General features: G+C 35.7%; 1 protein-coding gene and 1 non-coding gene across 2 annotated transcripts; both read left to right on the top strand.

The window, feature by feature from the left end:
- The first annotated feature begins 4232 nt into the window (after positions 1-4232).
- On the top strand, positions 4233-4305 carry TRNAR-CCU (transfer RNA arginine (anticodon CCU)). The gene has a single exon. It is a non-coding gene; the product is annotated as a tRNA-Arg (tRNA).
- Positions 4306-4538: 233 nt separating this feature from the next.
- On the top strand, positions 4539-5945 carry LOC131150674 (probable carboxylesterase 17). Its single transcript, XM_058101540.1, has one exon. It carries the CDS (start codon positions 4819-4821, stop codon positions 5755-5757), a length of 939 nt encoding a protein of 312 aa, XP_057957523.1. The 5' UTR covers positions 4539-4818; the 3' UTR covers positions 5758-5945.
- The last annotated feature ends 16043 nt before the right edge of the window (positions 5946-21988 follow it).

Below are 21988 nucleotides of genomic sequence, written 5' to 3'. Positions count from 1 at the left end.
CTTTTGGCTTGCTCAAGTACTAGTAAAATGTTATGGCATGTGGTTTTCATGAGTACTGAAATTTTAGTTGCTACTCTCCTGATTTGATTGCATTCATGTTATTTGCTAGAGACTAGAAAAACGTTAGTTGAGGGGTGTGATTACACGCCTAAATTATGTAATTAGGCGCTCAAATTCATGCATTAACGATCATATTTTTAATTAAATGCCTAATTATGTTCAATATTTTAACATTGTATTCTATTTATAATATTTGGGTTTTATTGAATAATTTATGAATTTTTGATATTTTATTATTGCAAAGCAACTATTGGACATTAAAACTGACATCACTTCATGATTTGGGCATAATTCTACCATCGGAGCTTTGATCGATGTGATTCAAAATGTTGTGGAAAGCCAATAAAATGATCGACAACTTTTGTGTTTTGGGCTTTTGAGAGTTATGGGCTATAGGAAGGTCAAAACCCTCCTTGTGCGCTGGGAAACAAAAAAAAAAAAAAAGGAAGAAACAAGAAAAGAAAATAAAAATAAATAAATAAATATGGTCTGATTTGACCCGGCCATGCAGTCGGGTCCTTCCTTGTGCACTGGGTAAGGATCCTCAATGGGGGGCTTTAAATTTTTTTTTTTTTCCTTCCCTTTCAGCTAGCCCCATTCCCTCCCTCTTCTCTTTTCTCTAATTCTCTTCTCTCTCAACTCTCTAGCCCCCTTTCTCCCTTCTCTTCCTCTGTCTCTCTCCTGTCTCTTCCCTTCTCAATCTCCTCTCTCAACTCTACTCCCCCTCTTCTCTTCTCCCTTCTCTTGAACTCTGTGCCTCACTTCTCTCCTGTCTCTTCTCTTCCATTCTCTCCTCCCTCTTAACTTCACTCCCTTCTCTCCATCTCAGACTCACGCTCCCTCTCTTCTTTGATCTCTCCATCTCTTCTTCTCTGATCTTCATCTCTCCCTTTTTCTTCCTCTCCCCCTTATCCCCTTCCCTTCCCCTCCCTTACTGCTGTAACTCCCTCAAACTGAAGCCCCTGCTACTGCCCGTGAAGTCCCTGCTTCCTCCTCCCTTGCTGTAGCTGCTGTTGTATGTGGCTGCCAACCCGAGAGGCTGCTTGCTGGATAACTGCTACCCGAGTCCTCCCTGCACCTACTCCTACTCTGTCGGCTTCTCTCCACGGCTCCTGCAAGCCCAAGAACTCGAGGTTGTGCTGCTGATGCCCAAACTCGAGAACACAGTCTGAGGCTGCACCTCCAACAATCTCTCTACAAGATAGCTCTTCATTTATCTCTCTCTCTCTCTCTCTCTCTCTCTCTCTCTCTCTCTCTCTCTCTCTCTCTCTCTTTTATTCTTTCTTTTAACTTGTTAACTGGATATTGTTAGTTTTCATAGGATTTCACTTAAAGTTTTGAACTTTCAATTATTTGTTGAGAAATTATTGTTTAAGTCAATTTCTTTTCTTTCTTTTCTTATTTAATATTAACATTAGATTTAATTTTTGCTTGAGTTATATTTTTTTTATTGATTAAAGTTCGGTTTGGTCTCTTGAAAAAAAATAATAATACATAGAAAAATTAAAAAAAAAAATCTTCTTTAAGAATTAAATTTTGTTGGGTCCCATTTATTTTAGTTTCAGTTTAATTAAAGCCTAAAATTTTATCATGTTTTCGTTTATTGTTTAACTGTTAAAGAGTTAAGGTTGCATTCTTGATTGTGTTAAAATTTTGGTTCTTGTTGAATTTTTGTTTGATTGAGTTTTTTTTTTTATTGCACGCTTAAATTAAATAGTGAAGTTATCGTCTTTAGTTTTTTTTTCCAAAGTTCAATGTGGGTTTTAATTATTGCTTGGCTGATTAAACGTAAGATCATTTCTTGCTGTTAAATTTAGTGTGCATTAGGGTTCATAATTTAAATTTCATGTTGTTTTAATTCATCAAAAAAAAGAATCTCAAATATCTCAGAAAACCCGAATCTGAATTGTGTTCAGTAATCCTTTTTGTTTCTTATTTTCTGTTGGAATTACGCGAAATTTGGAACTAGACTGCATTCCCTAAGGAGACGATTTGGTCTTTGGGCTAAGTATTACTCAACTAAACTCCTATAATTGGGATAACTTTCGAACTGCTCATTTTTAGAGTGAGTCAGCCACGCCTAGAATACAACAGATAATAAAATACAAACTTTTGTGTACAATTCAAATGTTTCTCCAATAAACAGATATGTGCCGATATCAATCAATGCACATCAACAAGATCATAACTATAAGCTCAGTGCAATATGTATGATAACACTCAATCTAATGTCTATCGTCAATCAAGAACAAGAGTGTATTCTCAAACTATCTTTGAAACAATATATCAATATATCAATCACAAATCGGGTTTCAAAGATTTCGTAAATATAATCAAATATCTCAAAATGATTTTCAAAAACTTTAAGCACAAAAGATATTTTGTAAGCTAAACTTGTCAAAAATATTTACTTCACAATACAAGACAAGTTTAAGAGTCTTACAATCAAAATGCAAAGACTCACAAGCTAAATAAGGTTTCCCCAAAAATGAATTTATAGATTAAATCCCAGGGAAAACCTTTTGGCCTAACTCTCAACAAAATCAACAATCAATCAAGTCAATGAGAGTATAAGCTATAAAAGGGAGTGTAGGTAATCTTAGTATAATCTCACTCAAAGATTTTTCAAAAAGGATGAGCAAATGATGAGTATTAGGGTTTGAATGTGAAGAAATAACTCTAAAAAATTCAGAGGAAATTTTGCTAATCAAAATCCCTAATCTCATCTTAATTTTGCAAATGAACCCATATTTATATATATGCAAAAAATTATGACCATTGGGGATATCAGGAGAATTACTAAAATTGTTTTAAATGAGTTTAACAAAAATAACCCTGATTTACCCTAATTAACTCGCGGTGAAATTCACCAACCTGAGAGTTTCGGTCGACTATATTTTAAGTTTGGTCGGCTATATTTGCAAGTTCAGTTGACCGAGTTACTTTTGAACTACAGAATATAGTCGACTGAATCAGGGCGATTTACGAACCCTTCTAGGTTCGAACGGCTATATCTGGTTTGGACTGCTATATTTATAATTCATTCGATTATATTATAAATGAACTGATCATTCGGTCTGCTGAACAGCTAGGTGTCAAACACGAGTGAATTCGATCGACTGAGGAAGACATGCTCAGAAACCATTCGGTTAGCTAAACCGTGGTCAACCTGTTGACCCTTGAGCATTTCAGTCGACTAAGCTGAATGTTCACAGCTAGGTTCGGTCGACCGACACTATTTTAATTTTTATTTTAAGTCCAGATTTTGAGTATTTTTACGTGCAGGAACCTAGGGTCTATCTAAGTTCATTTTGAGCTTATCAGTTCTTACATGCATAATATGTATCAATTATTACAAACCTTTCTAAATTAAATATTGCAGACCCAAATTGAACTTAATATAAATTACAAAAAATAAATATTCTGGGTCTTCATCTTCTTCAAGTCATCACATGTCATCATATGATCTCGTCAATATGATTCTGTACACAAACTTAACAAATATTAAATATCAAAGTATTTTTTATAATCAAAACGGGATATGACTCATAAGGTCAACAAATTTTAATTGGTCTAATCATATTTTAATTAATTTTTCAAGTTTTAACCTTTTTTACAATTCAAAATTGAAATTTGAATATTTGGATTTGAAATTTGAAAAGTAAAGGAGAAAGAATTTGGAAGGCTATAAGCTAAGCAAAAAATTAGTGGACCAAGAGGGGCCAAGGGGGAAAGCAAGTGAATGGTGGAATTAATTTTCTGTTATATATTTAATAGTAAATCAATTTCTTTACAAATTCCAATGTCATCTACAAACAGTGTGATATAAAAAATCAAAAAAAAAAAAAAAAAGAGATTAATTTTCTATTGTATTTTCTTTCTATTTCAAGTACAATTAAAATAATTTTTTTTCGTTAATTAAGAATTAAGAAAAAAATATATTAATCATTTCTAAAATCAAATGTTTTATCATTAATTTGTCATATTTTTTATTTTTCTTTATATTTTATTTATTTCCAAACATGAAAAGGAATAATCTTTCGTATTTTAATTGCCTTCTTTTAATATTTGTAAGTTGTAAATGAGATCTTAAGGTGACCAAACTAATGGAGATTAACTTCCCTTCAGGCTTACATTAAGATAAATAACATTTGGTTGGCTACAGGGCTGAAGCGCCTGTAGCTCAGTGGATAGAGCGTCTGTTTCCTAAGCAGAAAGTCGTAGGTTCGACCCCTACCTGGCGCGACATTTATTATTGAACCTTTTTTTATTTGTTTCATTCTATACAAACACAGTTCCAACTTTCCACCTTCTCCCATTCCACAAGTCTTTCAAGTCATTTGTTTCATTCTATATAAACACAGTTCCAACTTTCAACCTTCTCCCATTCCATAAGTCTTTCAATTATCTCTTCTTTATTTCTCGGTCAAATGCTGCGGGCGTCTAGCAACCCCACCAAGAAAAACATTCATGAATCTTTGATTTCCTTATTTAACATTTTCCCCTTTCAATTTTCTTTACTAGTCCCTAAATGATAAAACCACCAAAATTATTTAATGAACATGGAAAGTCTAAAGCTTCGTGAATACGCACACCTTACATGACCAACCCAACATCACCGTATCCATCACGCCCCCTAGCTTGATCGACACAAGCTCCTAACTTTTGACCATGCGTACCAATAAGCCTATTTAAGTCCTCCAGAGTCCAGGCTCCCAGAAACTGCATACACACAACTTCACCCCCAAGCAATCAACCATGTCCGTAGTAGAAGAAACAGCTCGTTACTTCCAAGTCCTTTCCGATGGCTCCGTGAAGCGCTTTGTGCCCGAGATCGCCCCCGCCTCGACGGGTTCCTCTCATCGCTTTCTGTCCAAAGATGTGAGCGTTGATCCTCTAAAGCCCATCACCGCAAGAATATTTCTTCCCAAAACCCCTGGCTCTGCCGCCCAGGGAAAGCTGCCTGTTCTTGTTTACTACCATGGGGGTGGCTTTTGCTTTGGCTCCACCGCTTGGCTTGGATACCACCTCTTTCTCGAAGAGCTATCCGTTGCTTCCCAAGCCATTGTTCTCTCCGTCGACTACCGCCTCGCGCCCGAAAACCGTCTGCCAGCAGCTTATGACGATTGCTGCTATTCATTGGAATGGCTAAGCAACCAAGTGGGATCAGAGCCATGGCTGGAGAGAGCTGACCTTTCTCGCGTTTTTCTCTCCGGTGACAGCGCTGGCGCGAACATTTCTCACAATGTTGCTCTCCGGGCGGTTCAGGACAGTGCTTCTTGCGTGAAGATCAAAGGGTTGCTGCTGATACATCCTTATTTTGGGAGCGAAAAGAGGACCGAAAGAGAGATGGAGGATGAAGGGGGTAGCGACGTTACGAACAACGACATGCTTTGGGGATTAAGTTTGCCTGAAGGGTCGAACCGCGACTATTTTGGATGCAACTTTGAGATGGCAGAAGTACTTCCATCATTTGAATGGAGGCAGTTTCCTGCAGTTGTGGTTTATGTGGCTGCTTTGGATTTCTTGAAGGAAAGGGGGGAAATGTATGCTGAGTTTTTGCAGAAGAAGGGAGTGAAGAATGTGAAACTGGTGGAGGCAGAGGGAGAGGAACATGTGTACCATGTTCTTCATCCCGAGTCCGAAGCGACTCGCTTGCTCCGAGGCCAGATGAGTGAGTTTATAAACAGCTTTTAGCTTCTAGGACGAGTCGATCGAAGCATAGAAATCGATGGAAAGAAGATTATGTTAACGTACTGCTGGAAGTTCAGAAATTATACATAGGAATATTTGTGGGTCTGGTAAGGTAGTGAAGGCACCGAGTCAATTAGGCAATGTAGTAAGGAGAATATCATATTATTGTCCTCTGTGTGACTTCGTCAAAATCTTGAAAAGGTCGTTTTTTTTTTTTTTTTTCTTTGCAGTTGCATTGCAGTTCAAAACCATATTACACTTATCTAATATTTTATAATTTCTTAATAGGCTGCATAATTTGCTTAATCCTACTAGCCAACTTTACACAGTTTTGATGAATTTTCACATAATAAACCACACAATATTAGAAAGCAATCTACTCCAAGTTTGAAAACTTTGGGGTCAATTAGTTGTGAAAAGTATTTTTTATTTTTAAAAAAATTATAAAAAATTTAGCTTATTTTTAAATTTTTTCAATATCAATATTAAAAATGTAGAAAATAAAGATTTTTTTAAATGTACAAAATAATTTTTTTTTTTTTTTTTTAACTTTTAGATTCCAAAATAATCACAAAAATACAAATATTATTTTCCAATTTCTAAAATTTATATAAGATAATACTTATAACTATAGATGTTGACCCTTCAATTTAGATTTGTGTGGATTTAGAGGAAATTTTATACATAATAAATTGAAGTCCAATATCCGAATTCCACTCCATATTAATAAGGTGACACTTTTGTAATTAGTTTTTAAAAATTATTTTCACACGTAAATAGTGTCAAACTATTTATTGTTGTTTATTTTCATACAAATCTTGTAAAAAAAAGTAGCTAATTTTTTAAAATTTTTTGAAAAATTAAATGAAAAATGAAAACTATTTTTCAAAATTAAATGTGCCCATAACTCTAGTATTGTTTGAAGAATGAAATTTTTTCTTATTAAAAATAAAAAAAATAAAAAATAAAAAAACTCACCTTGCATGTACTTGGAAATTTTAAGCTAGTTCGAATGTTGAATTTGAAATCATGCAAATTTGGAGAAAAAACATCATAGAATTATTTGAATTCCGATTTTCATCCAAATGAATTCATATCAAGTCTCTAAGTCTGTGCTGACAATACAAACTCATGTTTGACCATGGAAATTGTTGCGTGTAATTCCAGCTGATTGCTAATTCTATTTTCAGATTTTAATTAATTCCAAATCAGCCCCAATAACACCTAAACATAAACCTGTTTATTTTGACGCGTGTGTGCTAAGCCTGATCAAGAAAAATGTACGTTCATCAAATAATATACAGCAACGCATAAACATGTCACAAGCACAATCCACAAGAACACATTTACGTGGTTCGGCCCAAAACTTGGCCTACATCCACGGCAGAAACTCACCGCCAGAGATACTATATAAAACCGGTGAAAATAAATACAAGTACACACTGTTTTACCCTTTCTTGTCTTACCGATTTCTTCTGAAAATCAGCCCAAGAACAACCCAAGAAATCTACCCTTCGCACCTGCGAATAACCCTAGGTTTCTTCCTATTATTCTCCCTAATTTCCCTACAAGAAACCCCTCCCAAGAAATCAAATCTACATGTGTCTTTACCTTCCCTTACCAGTGCGTGAATCTCTATTGGAGATTGGAGATACCCAGCGCCGCACCTCCTCCTACCGGCTTCTTCTCCCATGCGGCCTCACTCTCCCGCGCGACTGCTGAAGCCTCTCGGTCCTGCAGGTGCTCGCTCGACTGGGAAGCCTCCTGCTGCTGGGAAGAACTCGCGGCTAGCTGTGGAGGAAGATGGTGCAGCGTCTCCCTCGGTTCTGGAGCTGCAAACACACGAAGAAGAAAACCTCTTCTGTGCTGCCGTCTCTCAAGGCTGCTCTCGCTCACGGCCGCTGAAAATCCTCTCTTGCGCTCGGGTGCGGCTGCCCTCTGAACCTGCAAAACAGAAATCTCAAGAACCCCCAGTGCTGCTGTTTTTCTTGAAGCTGCAAGACGCCTCTCCCAGATCCAACGCCGCTCTCTTCTCCTTTTTCTCTCCTGCCCCCTGCTGTGGTTTTTTTATTCATTTACAATTAATGTCAGGCAATTACATCACTACCCCTATAACAAAAGTAAACAAAAAACAGCCGTTGGATTTGGGTAAAGAAATGGACAGCCTGGATTCTGTTTCAAGCCTTGACACTCCAACAGAAATGTATGCGTTCAATTGCTTGTCGATAATGGATTAAAACTACCAATTAAGGTGACACATCACTCGTTCAAAACTCAACTAGTGACACATAAGAGAAGTAGATCAACCGATGCCACATTAGCTAGATCAACGAGGTCATCTTAGCCATTTATCATGTCATAGGAAAACGCTAAATTGGTAACCAATATGCTCATAACAATGGCAAGTGAGAACTTTAGTCAACCATTGCATTAAATGACTAAATTTTAGGACATGGATCATGCATTGTAAACAAACAACCAAAAAATTCCTAAGAAAAGGCATGCAATCTAAATTCTAATACAAGGCCTTAACACACAAGATTCCTAAGCATCCTAGCTTGCAAACATAGGCATATTTGCATAACCTCTTTTGAAATGGTTTTATTTTGTAGGTCTTGGTCTATATGCAACATTTAGATACATCACTTGGGAGAACATGTTCATATTGTTCTACACAAATTTGGGCAGCATTACTTGCTGTTTTGTATTAGAAATTTTTTTTTGAATCACATCTGCAAAACCAAAGGCCACAATATATATGTGCAACAAAGCATTATTGAGAGGATCACGTTTACAGATGGGAAGGAAATCCTTCACGTGACAGGTTCCACATGATGGTAGAAATAGAAGTGTTAGTGATCCAATTATTGCATGAGAGCAGTATCCTAAGGGCCAAAAGTGAGTAGCGACAAGTGAAAGCCACACTACCCAAGTCATTAGACTGAGCACTATGCATGACAAAAGAAAAAGAGGGATGATGAGATCAATGAGGATTGGTGTTATCCAAGAGGGGGGGTGAATTGAAATTTTAAAAATTTTTGCTAACTAATTTATCGATTCACAAATAATATCAAACATGTATGTAAAATAATCATAACAATATAAATATAAACATATATGTGCAGAAAATTAAAGTGAGAAGGGAAAGAGAGAATGACACCGAAATTTACAAGGTTCGACTATACCCGCCTACGTTCTTACCTCAAGCAAACCACCCAAGGATTACGGTATAAAGCGTAATCCCTCCTTATAGGCGAAGATACCTCTCCAAGTGATACACCCTCACTTGGCACGGTTCAAAACCCAAACCGCAAAGAAATGAATGAGAATAAAATATTTGGTGTACAAAGAATGCCCCTTTAATAGCTGATTAGTACAATGAAAAATATTTCTAATGCACTCTTAAATGATTTGAAATATGAAACTCAATAGAGTTTGGTGGAAATGATTTTCTCAAAATGACTTTTGAAATATTAAAATTAAGAGAGCTTTGATGTAGTAATGTGAGTGTAGAAATATGCTCTTTCAAGAATAACTCAAAATATTTTCTCCAAATAATTTTTCAAAATAAGAGTAAGGAGAAATTTGGATTTGATGTTCAAAATGAGTATAAAATATGTTTGAGAAATAAAATATAATCAAATAAGCTCTCAAGATGGATTGTGTTAGCCTTTGTGTATTCCCAAGAGGGGGGGTGAATTGGGTATTTAAAAATTAATCTCTTAGGTTCAACTAATCTAACAAATAGTATTTCACAAACCTAGGATCTTTCTATACAATTATAAACTCAATCATTCACAATAATAAAATATAAACATTCATGTGCTGGAATTTAAAATACAGAAATTAAAAGCACGCACAAGAAATGTTATCAAGGTTCGGCCAACTGTGCCTACGTTCCCGCCTTGGCTACACCAGTACAAGAATTCCACTAATGCTCACTTAACGAATGGAGCGGTACCGGATACAACCAGGTCAATTCAAGGGGTTGACCTCAACCAACACACCTTACTAGGATGGCGCACCTAACTTTCCTAATCGGATCTAAACCAGTCCAGAACTATTCAATAGGGCTTGTCTCCCTCTTCAAGCCCATGCTTGGAATACAACAAATGTGTATAAATTTTTGCGTACACAAAAATGCTTCTTACGCTAAGCAGATTATGTACCACTAAGTACAGTATAATCAATCAATTAATGCACATCAATAATATAAGACCTATAAGCTCAATGTGGATAATACTACAACTCTTAAGATAATGTCACTAGTCAATCCAAGTGTGAGAGTGTGTTTGCAATCTATCTTTGAAACTATATATAGATATATATCAACCACAAATAGGGTTTCAAATATTTTCAGAGAATGTAATCAAAATATCTCTAAGATGATTTTCTCAAGATTCTAACACAAGAAGCATTAGAAATCAAGCTTGTTTGAAAAATATTTCACAAAGCACAAGAACCAGCCTTTGAATACTTGCAACAATAATGCAAGATTCACAAGCTCAAACGAGTTATCCCGAAATAATATCTATCAATGAAATAATCTGGGATCAACTCAAGCTAACTCTCTAAAAAATAATTTCAACAGTAATAAATGAGAGAGTATACTAGCTTTAAAATAATGTATGAAAACACACAAAATATATTCACTCTTCAAGTTGCAACAATAATGCAAATGAAGATGATACAATAAACGCTCTCTTTATCAAAGATGGTTTTGCAAAGAAGAATCAAAGAGAGTGTGTAAAAATTTTCTTGGAATGTTGAGTATATAGGAAAAGAGGTATAAAATATTTGAGAGAAATTTTCCTAATCACTTTTGCTAATCTCTTTCTAATCTTTTCAAATGAGGGGGAATATATAGACTACCCCATGATTATAATTGTCGAGGACACATAAGGGATTATTAGTATTTTTTTAAACCATTTTAACCCTATTAACATTTAAAAAATTTAATTGCGGTAAAAATAATATGGCAACCCGAGAGCACCGGTCGACCGAACGTGAGGTTCGGTTGATCAGGTGGCAAAGTTCGATCGACCGGGCAAACTTTGAACAGAAAGTTCGGTCGACCAGACAAGGGTTTTTAAGGAGATTTTTCCATTTTAGAGTTCTTCGATCGATTGTGTGGATTTGTACTGAGTGGTTCGGTTGACCGAGTAATTGGCCAAACACACATGGGAACTTGGTCGACTAGGTGGTTAGCTTAAGCAATAGGTGTGCTCAACCATATGGTCAAATTGTTGACCGGGAGAGAGTTTGGTCAATCGGGTAACTTGAACTGGGCAAGGTTCAGTCGACCATGCCATGGTCAAATTGTTGACTTGGTGACCGGTTCGGTCGACCGAAAGATTTACACTATGAAAGTACGGTCGACCAAACATGCATTTTTAATGTATTTCGATTATATTCCCTATGTATATTAACCCTATTCATATAATGATTAATGTTTAAGAATATAGGACATATTTTTATAAATTATAGGGAGCCTTAAGGTCAGTCTAGGTCTTCTTTAGGACACCAAAAAAATTCGATGTCGGTCAACAAAATGTGATCCCTAAGGTCTTTCTAAGGTCATGATTTTGTGTAGGGACCTAGAGTCATTATAAGGTCTTTGAGCTTGTAGTTCCTATATGCATGATATGCATCAATTATTACAGACCATTCCTACTTAAATATTACAGACCCAAGTTAAACTTAATATAAATTACAACAATGAATATTCAACTAGGGTCTTCATTTTCCTTCGAGTCTCCAAGTGCCATCATATGATATTGTCAAGATAAACCTACACATCAACTCGGCAGACATTAAATACCCATATTTGTCATAATCAAAATAGGGTATGACCCATAGGGTCAACAGATTGCTAACCTTCTCCAAGTGTTTAAGCTTGGTATATATAGGCAAAACCAAGATATATCTGTCATATGACCATTGGGGTTTTAAAATATATGTTTATTTTGAAAACTAGTCGTTTTTTGGCCATTACGGAGCTTTTACTAAGAGGTTCAGTCGACTAGGGCGTAGATCCAGTCGATCGGACATCAAATCTGCGAACTTCGGTCGACCAAAGTGAAGATCCGATCGACTGGATCTAGGTTTTTGCTACAAACACCCTTCGATTTTTTAGCATAACTTTTTCTACAAAACTACAAATTGGACGTTCTTGGTATCAAAAAAAAGTTAAAAGAAACTCCCACAACTTTGATGTTGAACACTTGATAAGACGAGACGTGATGGTCATTAATAATCAAAAAAATCGTCACTAATGGTATTAGTGATAGTTTTACAAGTATTAGTGACAGTTTTGAAATAGTCGTCATAATTGTGGTTACTAATAATTATAAGTGAAGAATTTTAAAAGTGTCACTAATAAAAGAATATTAGTGACAGATTATAACCGTCAGTAAAACCCTAACACCATCACTATAAATTCTACATTGGTTCCACTGAAAATCGTCATTAATAGTAAAGTATTAGTTACCATTTTCAAAACCGTCACTAATATAAGAGTAGTAGTGACGAATTTCAAAACCATCACTAATAGTAGAGTAGTAGTGACGAATTTCAAATGCATCACTAATAGTAGTAGTGACGAATTTCAAGATCATCACTAATACTTAGCCTTTAGTGACGCTTTTGAAAGTCATCACTACTACTTTAGTATTAGTGACAGTTTTGAAATCGTCACTAATAATTTAAAATTATTATTATTATTATTTTAATCAATAATTCCTGTAAAAATAAGTAATTACATTTTCGCATACATAACATTAAACCATAATTACAAAAAAAAAATCATAAATTATTGAAAATTCTAATTCAAGTTCGAAATTCAAATACAAATACAAACACATTATAGACATTTAATTAAAAAACAGAAATTCCATATGTTTAGATAACAAAAAAATTTAAAAATTGAAATTCAAATACAAATACATTATACAAATTCAAATTAAAACAATGAAATTCCATCTGTTCAAATAACAAAAAAAAGTACAAAAAAAAAAAAAAAAAGAAATCAAAAGTTACATCCAACTATAGTGCATGGTATCGTGCTGATATTGTGACAGCCGCAAACCCTACAAATTAAGAATTATAAAAATAAAAAAAAATTTAGTATACGATTTTTAAACATATATGTATACGTACTGTTGACCTGATTGGTCATGTCCCATTTTGATAATGACAAATACCTTGGTACTAATGTTTGCCCTAAACTTGTGTGCAGGTTCACTCTACGCATGGAATTGAAAAGAACATTATATCATGATGGTGTATGGTGACCCCAAGCAAGAATGAAGACTATTGTGTTTCATTTGTAATTGTATTTTTATATTATCCATTCAGAATTGTAATTCAATATGGTGTGTAATAACTGCATCATGCATGATAGAACTATATGCTCAGGTGGCGTTGGATTGACCCTTAGGTTCTTACACTTAGTGCACAGAACCTCTCTAAGCTCACATATCATCAGGGGTAAATTTAAATTAAAGTATGGACCTTAGGCTTAAAATCATAAGGGCTTCAAGCAACTGAACCAGGCAAGTCAAATTGCCTCAATCGACAGAACTGTTGACTGGCAAATAGTTGACCTGACTTCGGGTGACCGAATTCAAATGACTTGAGTGTCCACGGTCGACCGAACTCATACCCTTGCTTTACTCAACAAGTAGGGTGCTCGAACATTCATGTTCAAATCACCATCGGGTGACTGAACTTGAGACCAAGCGACCGAACCTCGAACAAATTGGAAAATCACCTTGGTCAGCAGACCGAACCCTTGATCAGCCACCCGAACATGAAAAACTTACTTTTTCTCATGTGTCTATTCAGGTGACCAAACCTATGGTTCGATCGACTGAAACTCTCGGGTTGGCCTACTTTTTACCACATTTAATTGTGGTTAAACAAGATTAATTTCTTAAACACATCTTAAATAATTTTAAAAATTCCCTCAGTATCCCCAACGGTTTTAATTTTGGTCTTCTCTATGTATATGGGTTCATTTGCACAATTAACATATAATTAGCATTTGGATTAGCCTAAAAATCCTCTGATTTTTTGAGTGCATATTTATCGAATCCAAAGCCCATACACTCTTCCTTTGTCATTCCTTTGATAAATCAAGCTTCTTAAGAGTGTTCTTCAGTGATTCCATTTGCTTAAACTCTCCTTGCTCTTGTTGATTGATTGTTTTTATTAAGAGTTTTAGCCAAAGATTTTCCCACGGTTTAACTAAAAAATCTTTGTCTGGGAAAACCTTTGTAGCTAGTGAGTTTTTGTATCTTTGTTGCAAGACTCATCAAGCTTGTGGTTTTTTATTGCGCAAAATTTTTTTCACAAGCATATTTTTCAAATATCTCTTGAGCTATTATTTTGAGAAAATTATCTTCGAGATATTTTGAATACTCTAGTTGGAACTCTTTGAAACTTGTGGTGATTGATTAATATTGATCTTTGTTTCAAAGATTTTTTAAAATACACTATATGACTTGATTGTATATTTACATTAGATTGAGTGTTAGCATACTTCATTTGCACAGAGCATAAATACTATCATCCGTGAGTGCATTTATTTGGACTATATTGTGGTACATATCTGTTTGTGTTAGAAGCATTTGAGTTGTATGCAAATTTCAATTATCTATTGTATTCCAGGCACGGCCTAAGGGGGTTTGATCTAGCCCGCAAGGATCAGGTGTTAGGGTCTTCTCCACCCCACAAGGAGAGTGTGTAAAGGTTGAGGTCAACCCTGCGTTAATTTGACCTGGTTGTATAGGTGTCGTTGCACCTCTTAAGTGACCATTAGTCAAATCCTTGGGCTTGCGAGCCAAGGCAGGGACGTAGACACGTTTGTCGAACCCCGAGAACATATTCAGTGTCACTCTTATTTTTTCTACATTATATTCTTCTTTGTGCTTGATTTAATTTCCTTACTGAATATTCTACATATCTAGTTGACACGTTATTGTCTTTGGTTAAGAGATACTAGAATTCTTTTGCATGTACTGAAAATTAACAGATATATCATCTCTACAACTTCATACATACTTAGACTGCCCCTAGGTTGTATAATACTGTTGCCAGATTAGTTGACCCTAGGAAGAATTTTTTAAATCTCCAATTCACTCCCCCTCTTGGGATTGCATCAAAGTCAACAATTGGTATCAGAGTCTTGTTACATAGACTTAAGCGTTAGTTTGTAAAAAGATTATGATGACTCGTTTTGATGCATCTCCATCTTGTAAGCGAAGGTTATCTACAAACCCTCCAATGTTTTACGGTGAAAATTTCACCGAATGGAAATGTTGACCTCATAGGTCATACTCAGTTTTGATAATGACAAATACTCAAGTATTTGATAGTCATCTAGTTTTTGTGCAGGTATATATTAGCAGATCAATTGATGACACATAAAGTAAAGTCTAAAGACCCTAAAGATATTATTTTGTTGTAATTTATATTATTATTCTATTCGGGTCTATAATAGTAATTATAGGAAAAAGGTCTGTAATAATCTCTACAAGTCATGTATGTAGGATATTGTAAAGCTCAAAGACCCTAGAAGGCCCTTACATCCCTACACAAATGCACAAAATAGTCCCCATAATCACTTGCATTATCAGGGGAATCATTTAAACTGGATAGGACTTAATAGGAAAAACTGTGAGAGGTCGGGCGACCAAACCCTTAGTGTTCAAAACACTTCGGGTAACCAAACCATTTACCAATCACAATGCTGACTTAGTTTCGAGCGGAAGAACTTCAATGAGCGCATCATCCATGGGCGACCGAACCATAACTTTGACCTTTCCCCACCAACTTAGTAGCCCAAACTTCACGTTCAAAATGGCCTTGGGCGACCGAACAGATGAGTTCAGTTGACCGAACTCTAGACCAAACGACCGAATCTTGGACCTTTTGGAAATCGCCTTGGTGAAGCAAACCAAACCTTGACTCGGGCACCCGAACCTTCAAAAATAATGTTTTTGACTAAGTCTGTTCGGGCGACCGAATAGTGGTTCAGCCACCTGAAAACTCTCGAGTTGTTTTATTTTTACCAAGGTTAAAGATGGTTAAACGAGGTTAATTTCATTAAATGGTTTTAACACAATTTTAATAAAGACCTTTATGTCCCCAACGGTCATAATTTAACCTACTTCTATATATAAGGCTTCTTTTGCAATGATTAGCAAGAAATTAGCAAATAGATTAGTGAGAAATCTTTTGAAAATTTCCTAACCCTATTACTAAGTCCATGACACTCAAATACCTTCATTCCTTTGAGAAATCTTACATTGTGAGTGTTTTATTCATCATTCTAAATTTCTAGAAGCCCTCACTTGCTTTGTGCTTGTGATTTTATTGGAGGGTTAAGCAAAGAATTTTTCCCTTTGATTTTATCAATAAATCTTGGGTTGGGAAAAATTCCTACAGCTTAGTGGATCTTTGCATTTGGATTGCAAGATTCATTAGGCTTATATTTTTTGTGTGCAAAATATTTTACAAGCTATATTTTTCTAACAACTCTTATGCTTATTTCATTGAGGGAAATATTTTGAATTAGTTTGAATATTTGAATAACATCTTTGAAACCCTAATCTATTATTGAGATTTGTTATATCTTTTTTCAAAGAAATACCTTGTTAGAACACTCTTGAGCATATTTGTGATTATACATTACTGAGTGTTTTCTTGCACAAAATGACATCACCAAGCATACAGTTTCCTATACTGTTGATGTGTCGTTGATTGATTATATTTGGTACATATCTGCTTGATTAAGAGCATAATCATTGTACCCAATTTATTATTGACAAATACTATTGTATTCCAGGCGTGGCCTGAGGGGGCGGTAATCCAACCCAAGAAGGCTTATATGTAGAGGTTGAGGTCAGTCCTATGCTAATTGACCTAGTTTTTTTAGGTGTCGCTCCACCCGTTAAGTGAGCTTATAGTGTAATCCTTGTGCTTGTTAGCCAAGGCGGGGACGTAAGTAGTTTTCCAAAACTCGATAACATTTTTGGGTGTCGTCTTCATTTACTGCTTTATTGTGCATGCTTAGTTAAATCAATTGTGCAATTTAATTTCCGCTGATTATTTATATTGATCTATTTTATATGCACTAGATTGACCTTAGGCTTGTGTAATACTGCTATTAGTGGATTGACCTAGGGAACAAATTTTTAAAATACCAATTCACCTTCTCTCTTGGGATTACAGTAAAGCTAACAATTGGTATCAGAGCCTAGTAGCTTAGATTTAATAGTTATTTTACAAATGATCTAGATGGCTCAAAGCACTGTAACCCCTTTCCCTGAGGGACCCTCTTCCACACACCCTCCGATTTTCAGTTGTGTCAATTACACCGTCTGGAAACAGAGGATGCACATCTATCTTTAGTGTAACGACCAGCTTTTTCATGCCATTTTTCTTTAATATATATAAAATATATAGCAATTCCTTCTGTATTAATTACTAAAAACATCTCAAGCCCTAAGGGAGCACTGAGGGAACTCTGTCCACAACACATTCCTTAGCAGTAGTAACTATAAAACTATAAACAATATTTACAATACCAGAAATCTAAAAAGTCCTAGAATATACATCACAAAATACCCAGTGACATCCATAAAAAACCTTGGGATCTACCCCCCAAACAACCAACACCCCAACAACACTCACCCTTCCAGATAGGGCAGCGTAAGAACTCCCCTACCCGCGAGCCTGATCTGCTCGCCTAGCTGGATCACCTGAAAAATATTAAGTCACTGGGATAAGACAATGCTCAATAAGAGAAAATATGCTATTACTAGTGTGTGCTAGCTAAGTTACACATTAAATATACTGATATAATACTGAAACCATAAAAATGATAGTCTAGTATACTACACTGATCATATCTATTATAGTTTAAAATATAACTGTATATCTGAGTTTTTTAGTTACATATAATTCTAATATTAGAATATAATTGTTGCTACACTGTATATCTATATGTGTGTGTGTGTATATATATATATAGAAACATCTGTGATAATACCCTGGGAACTGAATGTCATGATTTAACCCCTCATGACAGGGTTATGCGACCCGTAGGCGGGACTTACTCTGATTGGCCTTCTAGGTAAGTCAACTTGAATCTCTATCAATCAACAATCTAGCCCACTGCAGTCTCTCTAGGCATGCTACTACTCTACCTCGTAAAACTGTCCACCTCAACCCAGTCTTCTGGGGAGACTGCAATCTCTCCTGGCACAGTTAGACAGAATCCACACACTATCTAAGATATGTGGTCACACTCTGATATAAAATAGCAATAGTATCGTGCTCTGTTGTTTGAATCTGACTGAATATGACCACAGGGTCTAATACTATTAAGTACTAATATATATAATTATCTTACTGTTTTTACCATGATAATGAAATAACCATAACATCTTCAAACCGATCTGCATAATCTGAATTTCTAACTGAATAACTGAATAAACTAAATAACTGAGTGTTATGGTTTTGAAGTCATGGCATTTTAAATAATACATTAAATCTTATTTTCTGAAAACTGATATTAATATTTTCCTGCTACTAAACTGTAAAACATGATATTTGTAAAACGGTATAAATATTATACTAAACTGTAATAAACTCATGCCACACAGTAAAGTAATTAAATTTCATGCTCTAAAATTTGCATCTCTTAATATAATAATAAAATTCTGGAAAACTGAATAATAATACTAATACATACATAATTTTTTGGTAAACTTTCTAAAATTCCTAACATAGCATATTTCCCTTACCTATCTAACTGAGAGGCTGGCCTCCACTCAACACTCCACTCTTGTACCCCTGGTGTACCAACCTCAAAAACCTGCATTTATATACACATATTCTCCGGTAAATAATTACACCCACTGTTAGACCTAGTGGCTAAGGGCTTTCATTCCAGCCTTGTTTTGATGACAACAACCCATTAGTAGTTCTTTAAGGTTACTAACAGTTTTCCTCTAGTCCAGTTCAGTTGCAAAGGACATTTCCAAAGCAAGCATAAGAGTTAAACATGTCTCAAACTAGCAAAGAGTAGATGACCATCAACAAAGTCCAACATATGACATACCTGGAACTTTGTCACTCAACCAAAGCGTTTATGGATCCTGCATAGCAAGCACAAGCTCTGGGTTGTGTGTGTGAGTAAGAGAGATTGATATTGTAATCCTTTGTGTATGGTGCGACTCAAAAGTACAAGCAAGAGATGGGCAAATCACATATGCATTTAGATCATTGGAACACAGGCATAGTCTCACACCTACATAACAAGTCAAGTAAACTATACAAGATGTCCATAACCCTCAAACATATTTTATTAAACCCAAGACATCTTAAAATAGCTTAAAGATCATTTCTAAAACAAAGATGAAAACCTTTTACTTCAACAAAAACCAAAGTTTGAAAGAATTCAAAAGGTAAGTAAAGGGTTCATTGACAAATACAGGGGATTCGTTGACGAGACCAACACAGCACCTCATCGACGTACATAGGGTACTCATCGACGAGAATATACCGAGAACACCTAAAAAGTTCAGAGCACCTTCGTCGACAAATATAGGAGACTCGGTGACGAAGTTTGTGCAAGGTTCATCGATGTACATAGGGTACTCGTCGAAGAAAAGAAACTGAGACATATCTAAATTCATAACCAATGACTCATCGACAAACGTAGGGCTTCATCAACGAAGGAACTGATGGGGCTCGTCGATGAAGTCGTGACCTTGTTGATGAACGTTGGGCTGCAGACAACATTTAATGAACCAAAACGGCTAGTTTTCAATTTCTCTCATATCAATAAATGCCCAACAGCTCTCCAGCGTTCAAGTCATCCCTTTAGCCTTTAAAATAGGTCTTATGCATTCATTTTAAAACAAGTTAAGAATATTGGTTGTTGAGAACACTTATTGTGCATTCATTCTAGGGTTTCATTGTGTGCCTTCTTGCCCTCTTGCTCTTACTTTTGTTTACACTCCATTGACAAGGAGGGAATAGTGTGAGGTTTGCATTGGGATATTCAGCTCAAGAGGAGCACTGCACATTGTATCTAGTTCTCTTCAAATTCCTTTTATTGTAAGGCTCTTTGTGAGCCATTGTAAGGTGACTCTAGGTGAGCACCGTTGTAAGAGCTCTTTGTGAGCAGCTGCTTGTATAGGCTTCTCCACTGGAAGGAGGATCACATAGTGGATTTGGGGAATCCTTGATTTGGTCTCAAGGTGTGGACATAGGCTCGGTGTCGAACCACGTTAACATCGTTGCGTTAAGCTTCTCTTCTCTTTTCTCTCTTATGTTGCTCAGTCATTGCTATTTTGTTTATTTATATACTATGATTTGATACTTTTTTTCTTACCATGAAATCTGTGTGATTGTAAAAAAAGTTGCATATTCGTGAAAGACGTCTATTCACCACCCCCCCTCCCCCTCTAGACACATATCCAGGCCAACAAGTGGTATTAGAGCACTAGTCGCTAGACATTCGAAGTAACTTCCAGGCGCAAAGATCAAAATGGCGGATATGTTCGCCCAAGGTCAATCCGTGGATCATCCTCCCATGTTCTGTATAATTAACTACCCGACATGGAAAGATCGGATGTCAATCTTCATCCAAGCTTATGACTACTGAATGTGGAATGTCATCACTGAAGGAGACTACGTTTTCAAGAATGAGGAAGGGGATGACATACCAATTGGGAAACTTCCCAAGGCTAATGCAAAGCTAGCACAACTAAATTTCAAGACTAAAAACTTCCTTTATTGTGCTATAAACGATGAAGAATACAACCAAATTTGTGGATGCAACACGGCAAAGGAGATGTGGGAAAAGCTTCAGGTAACGTATGAAGGAACAACTCGGGAAAAGAAGTCAAAAATTTATATGTTAGTTAAAGAATACAAAATTTTTAAAATAGAAGAGGGTGATTCAAATACTGCTATGTTTACTCGCTTTACATATATTACAAATGGACTAAAAGCTCTTGGTAGAGAATATTCTATGGAAGACAATGTGCAGAAAGTCCTTTGCTCTCGACCGGAATCTTGGCACACAAAGTCCACAGCAATTGAGGAGGCAAAGGACCTATGAAAGGTCACTCTCGATGAGCTAATTGGGTCTCTCATGACCTATGAAATCAAAAATAAAAATGTTATCGTAGAAGCTGAGGCACCAAAGAAGGCTACCGGAATTGCTCTAAAAGCTGGAAAACAAAAGGAGCTAATGGAGGAAGAAGAAAATGATGACGATGATGAAGTTGCTCTCCTTACAAGAAGATTCAAAAATTTTTTGATGAACAAACGAGGTGGCAAACAAAAGGAGAAAGGAGAATCAAGCATAAGGTGCTACAACTGCAAAAAGACATGGCACTGTATGGCTAACTACCCTCTCTTCAAAAAGAAAGGTAACAATCAGTAAGGAGACAAAAAGAAGTTCAAACCCATGAACGCAACCAAATGGGATGAGCTAGATGGAACCTCAACCGATAAAGAAATCAAAGAAGAAGTTGCCAACTTCTATTTTATGACGGACGAACAAAATTAGGTAAATTCTGATGACAAATACCTTCCATCATATAAAGAATTAGAAGAAAATTGTAGGAAGCTTTACATTGAATTGATAGCTACCAAAAAGAAAAACAAATCTGCTCATGTGATACATCTCTCAATTTTGAAAATGAAAAACTGACTAAGGAGTGTAAAAATTACAAGGAATCCTCTCAAAAAGAAGTTGGAAGTTTGAAAAAACAAATTATGAGAATTCTTCAAGAAAATTCAAAATTGAAAAAGAAGGTGGAAGATCAAAATAATAAAATTTACAAATTTACAAATGTTAAAGAGAATTTTGATAAGCTACTTGGAGTCTAAAGATTTGGAATTTTCAAAGAAGGATTAGGGCATGGCTTATCGTCATCCGAATCAATCGGTTTTGCAAATCTTTATGCTAAAAGAAGCTCCTTGTCAAAGAAAATCCCTACACCTAAATCAAACCCCTTACATGTCAATAAAGTTTACTTATACTGCAAAAGAAAAGGTCATGTATGATTTACTTGCCCCTTTAGGGGAAATAAAAGAAAAATCATGAAATACAAATGGATGATTAAGAACACTAACCTCATAGGACCCAAGACAATATGCGTACCAAAACAAATCACTTAATGTTGTGAGCAGGTATGCCTAAATAAAT

The sequence above is a fragment of the Malania oleifera genome, chromosome 3 (genome assembly GCF_029873635.1).
Source record: "Malania oleifera isolate guangnan ecotype guangnan chromosome 3, ASM2987363v1, whole genome shotgun sequence".
Classification (NCBI taxonomy): Eukaryota; Viridiplantae; Streptophyta; class Magnoliopsida; order Santalales; family Ximeniaceae; genus Malania; species Malania oleifera.
Note: the sequence above shows the minus strand (reverse complement) of the source record. Positions and strands in the feature narration are given on the sequence as shown.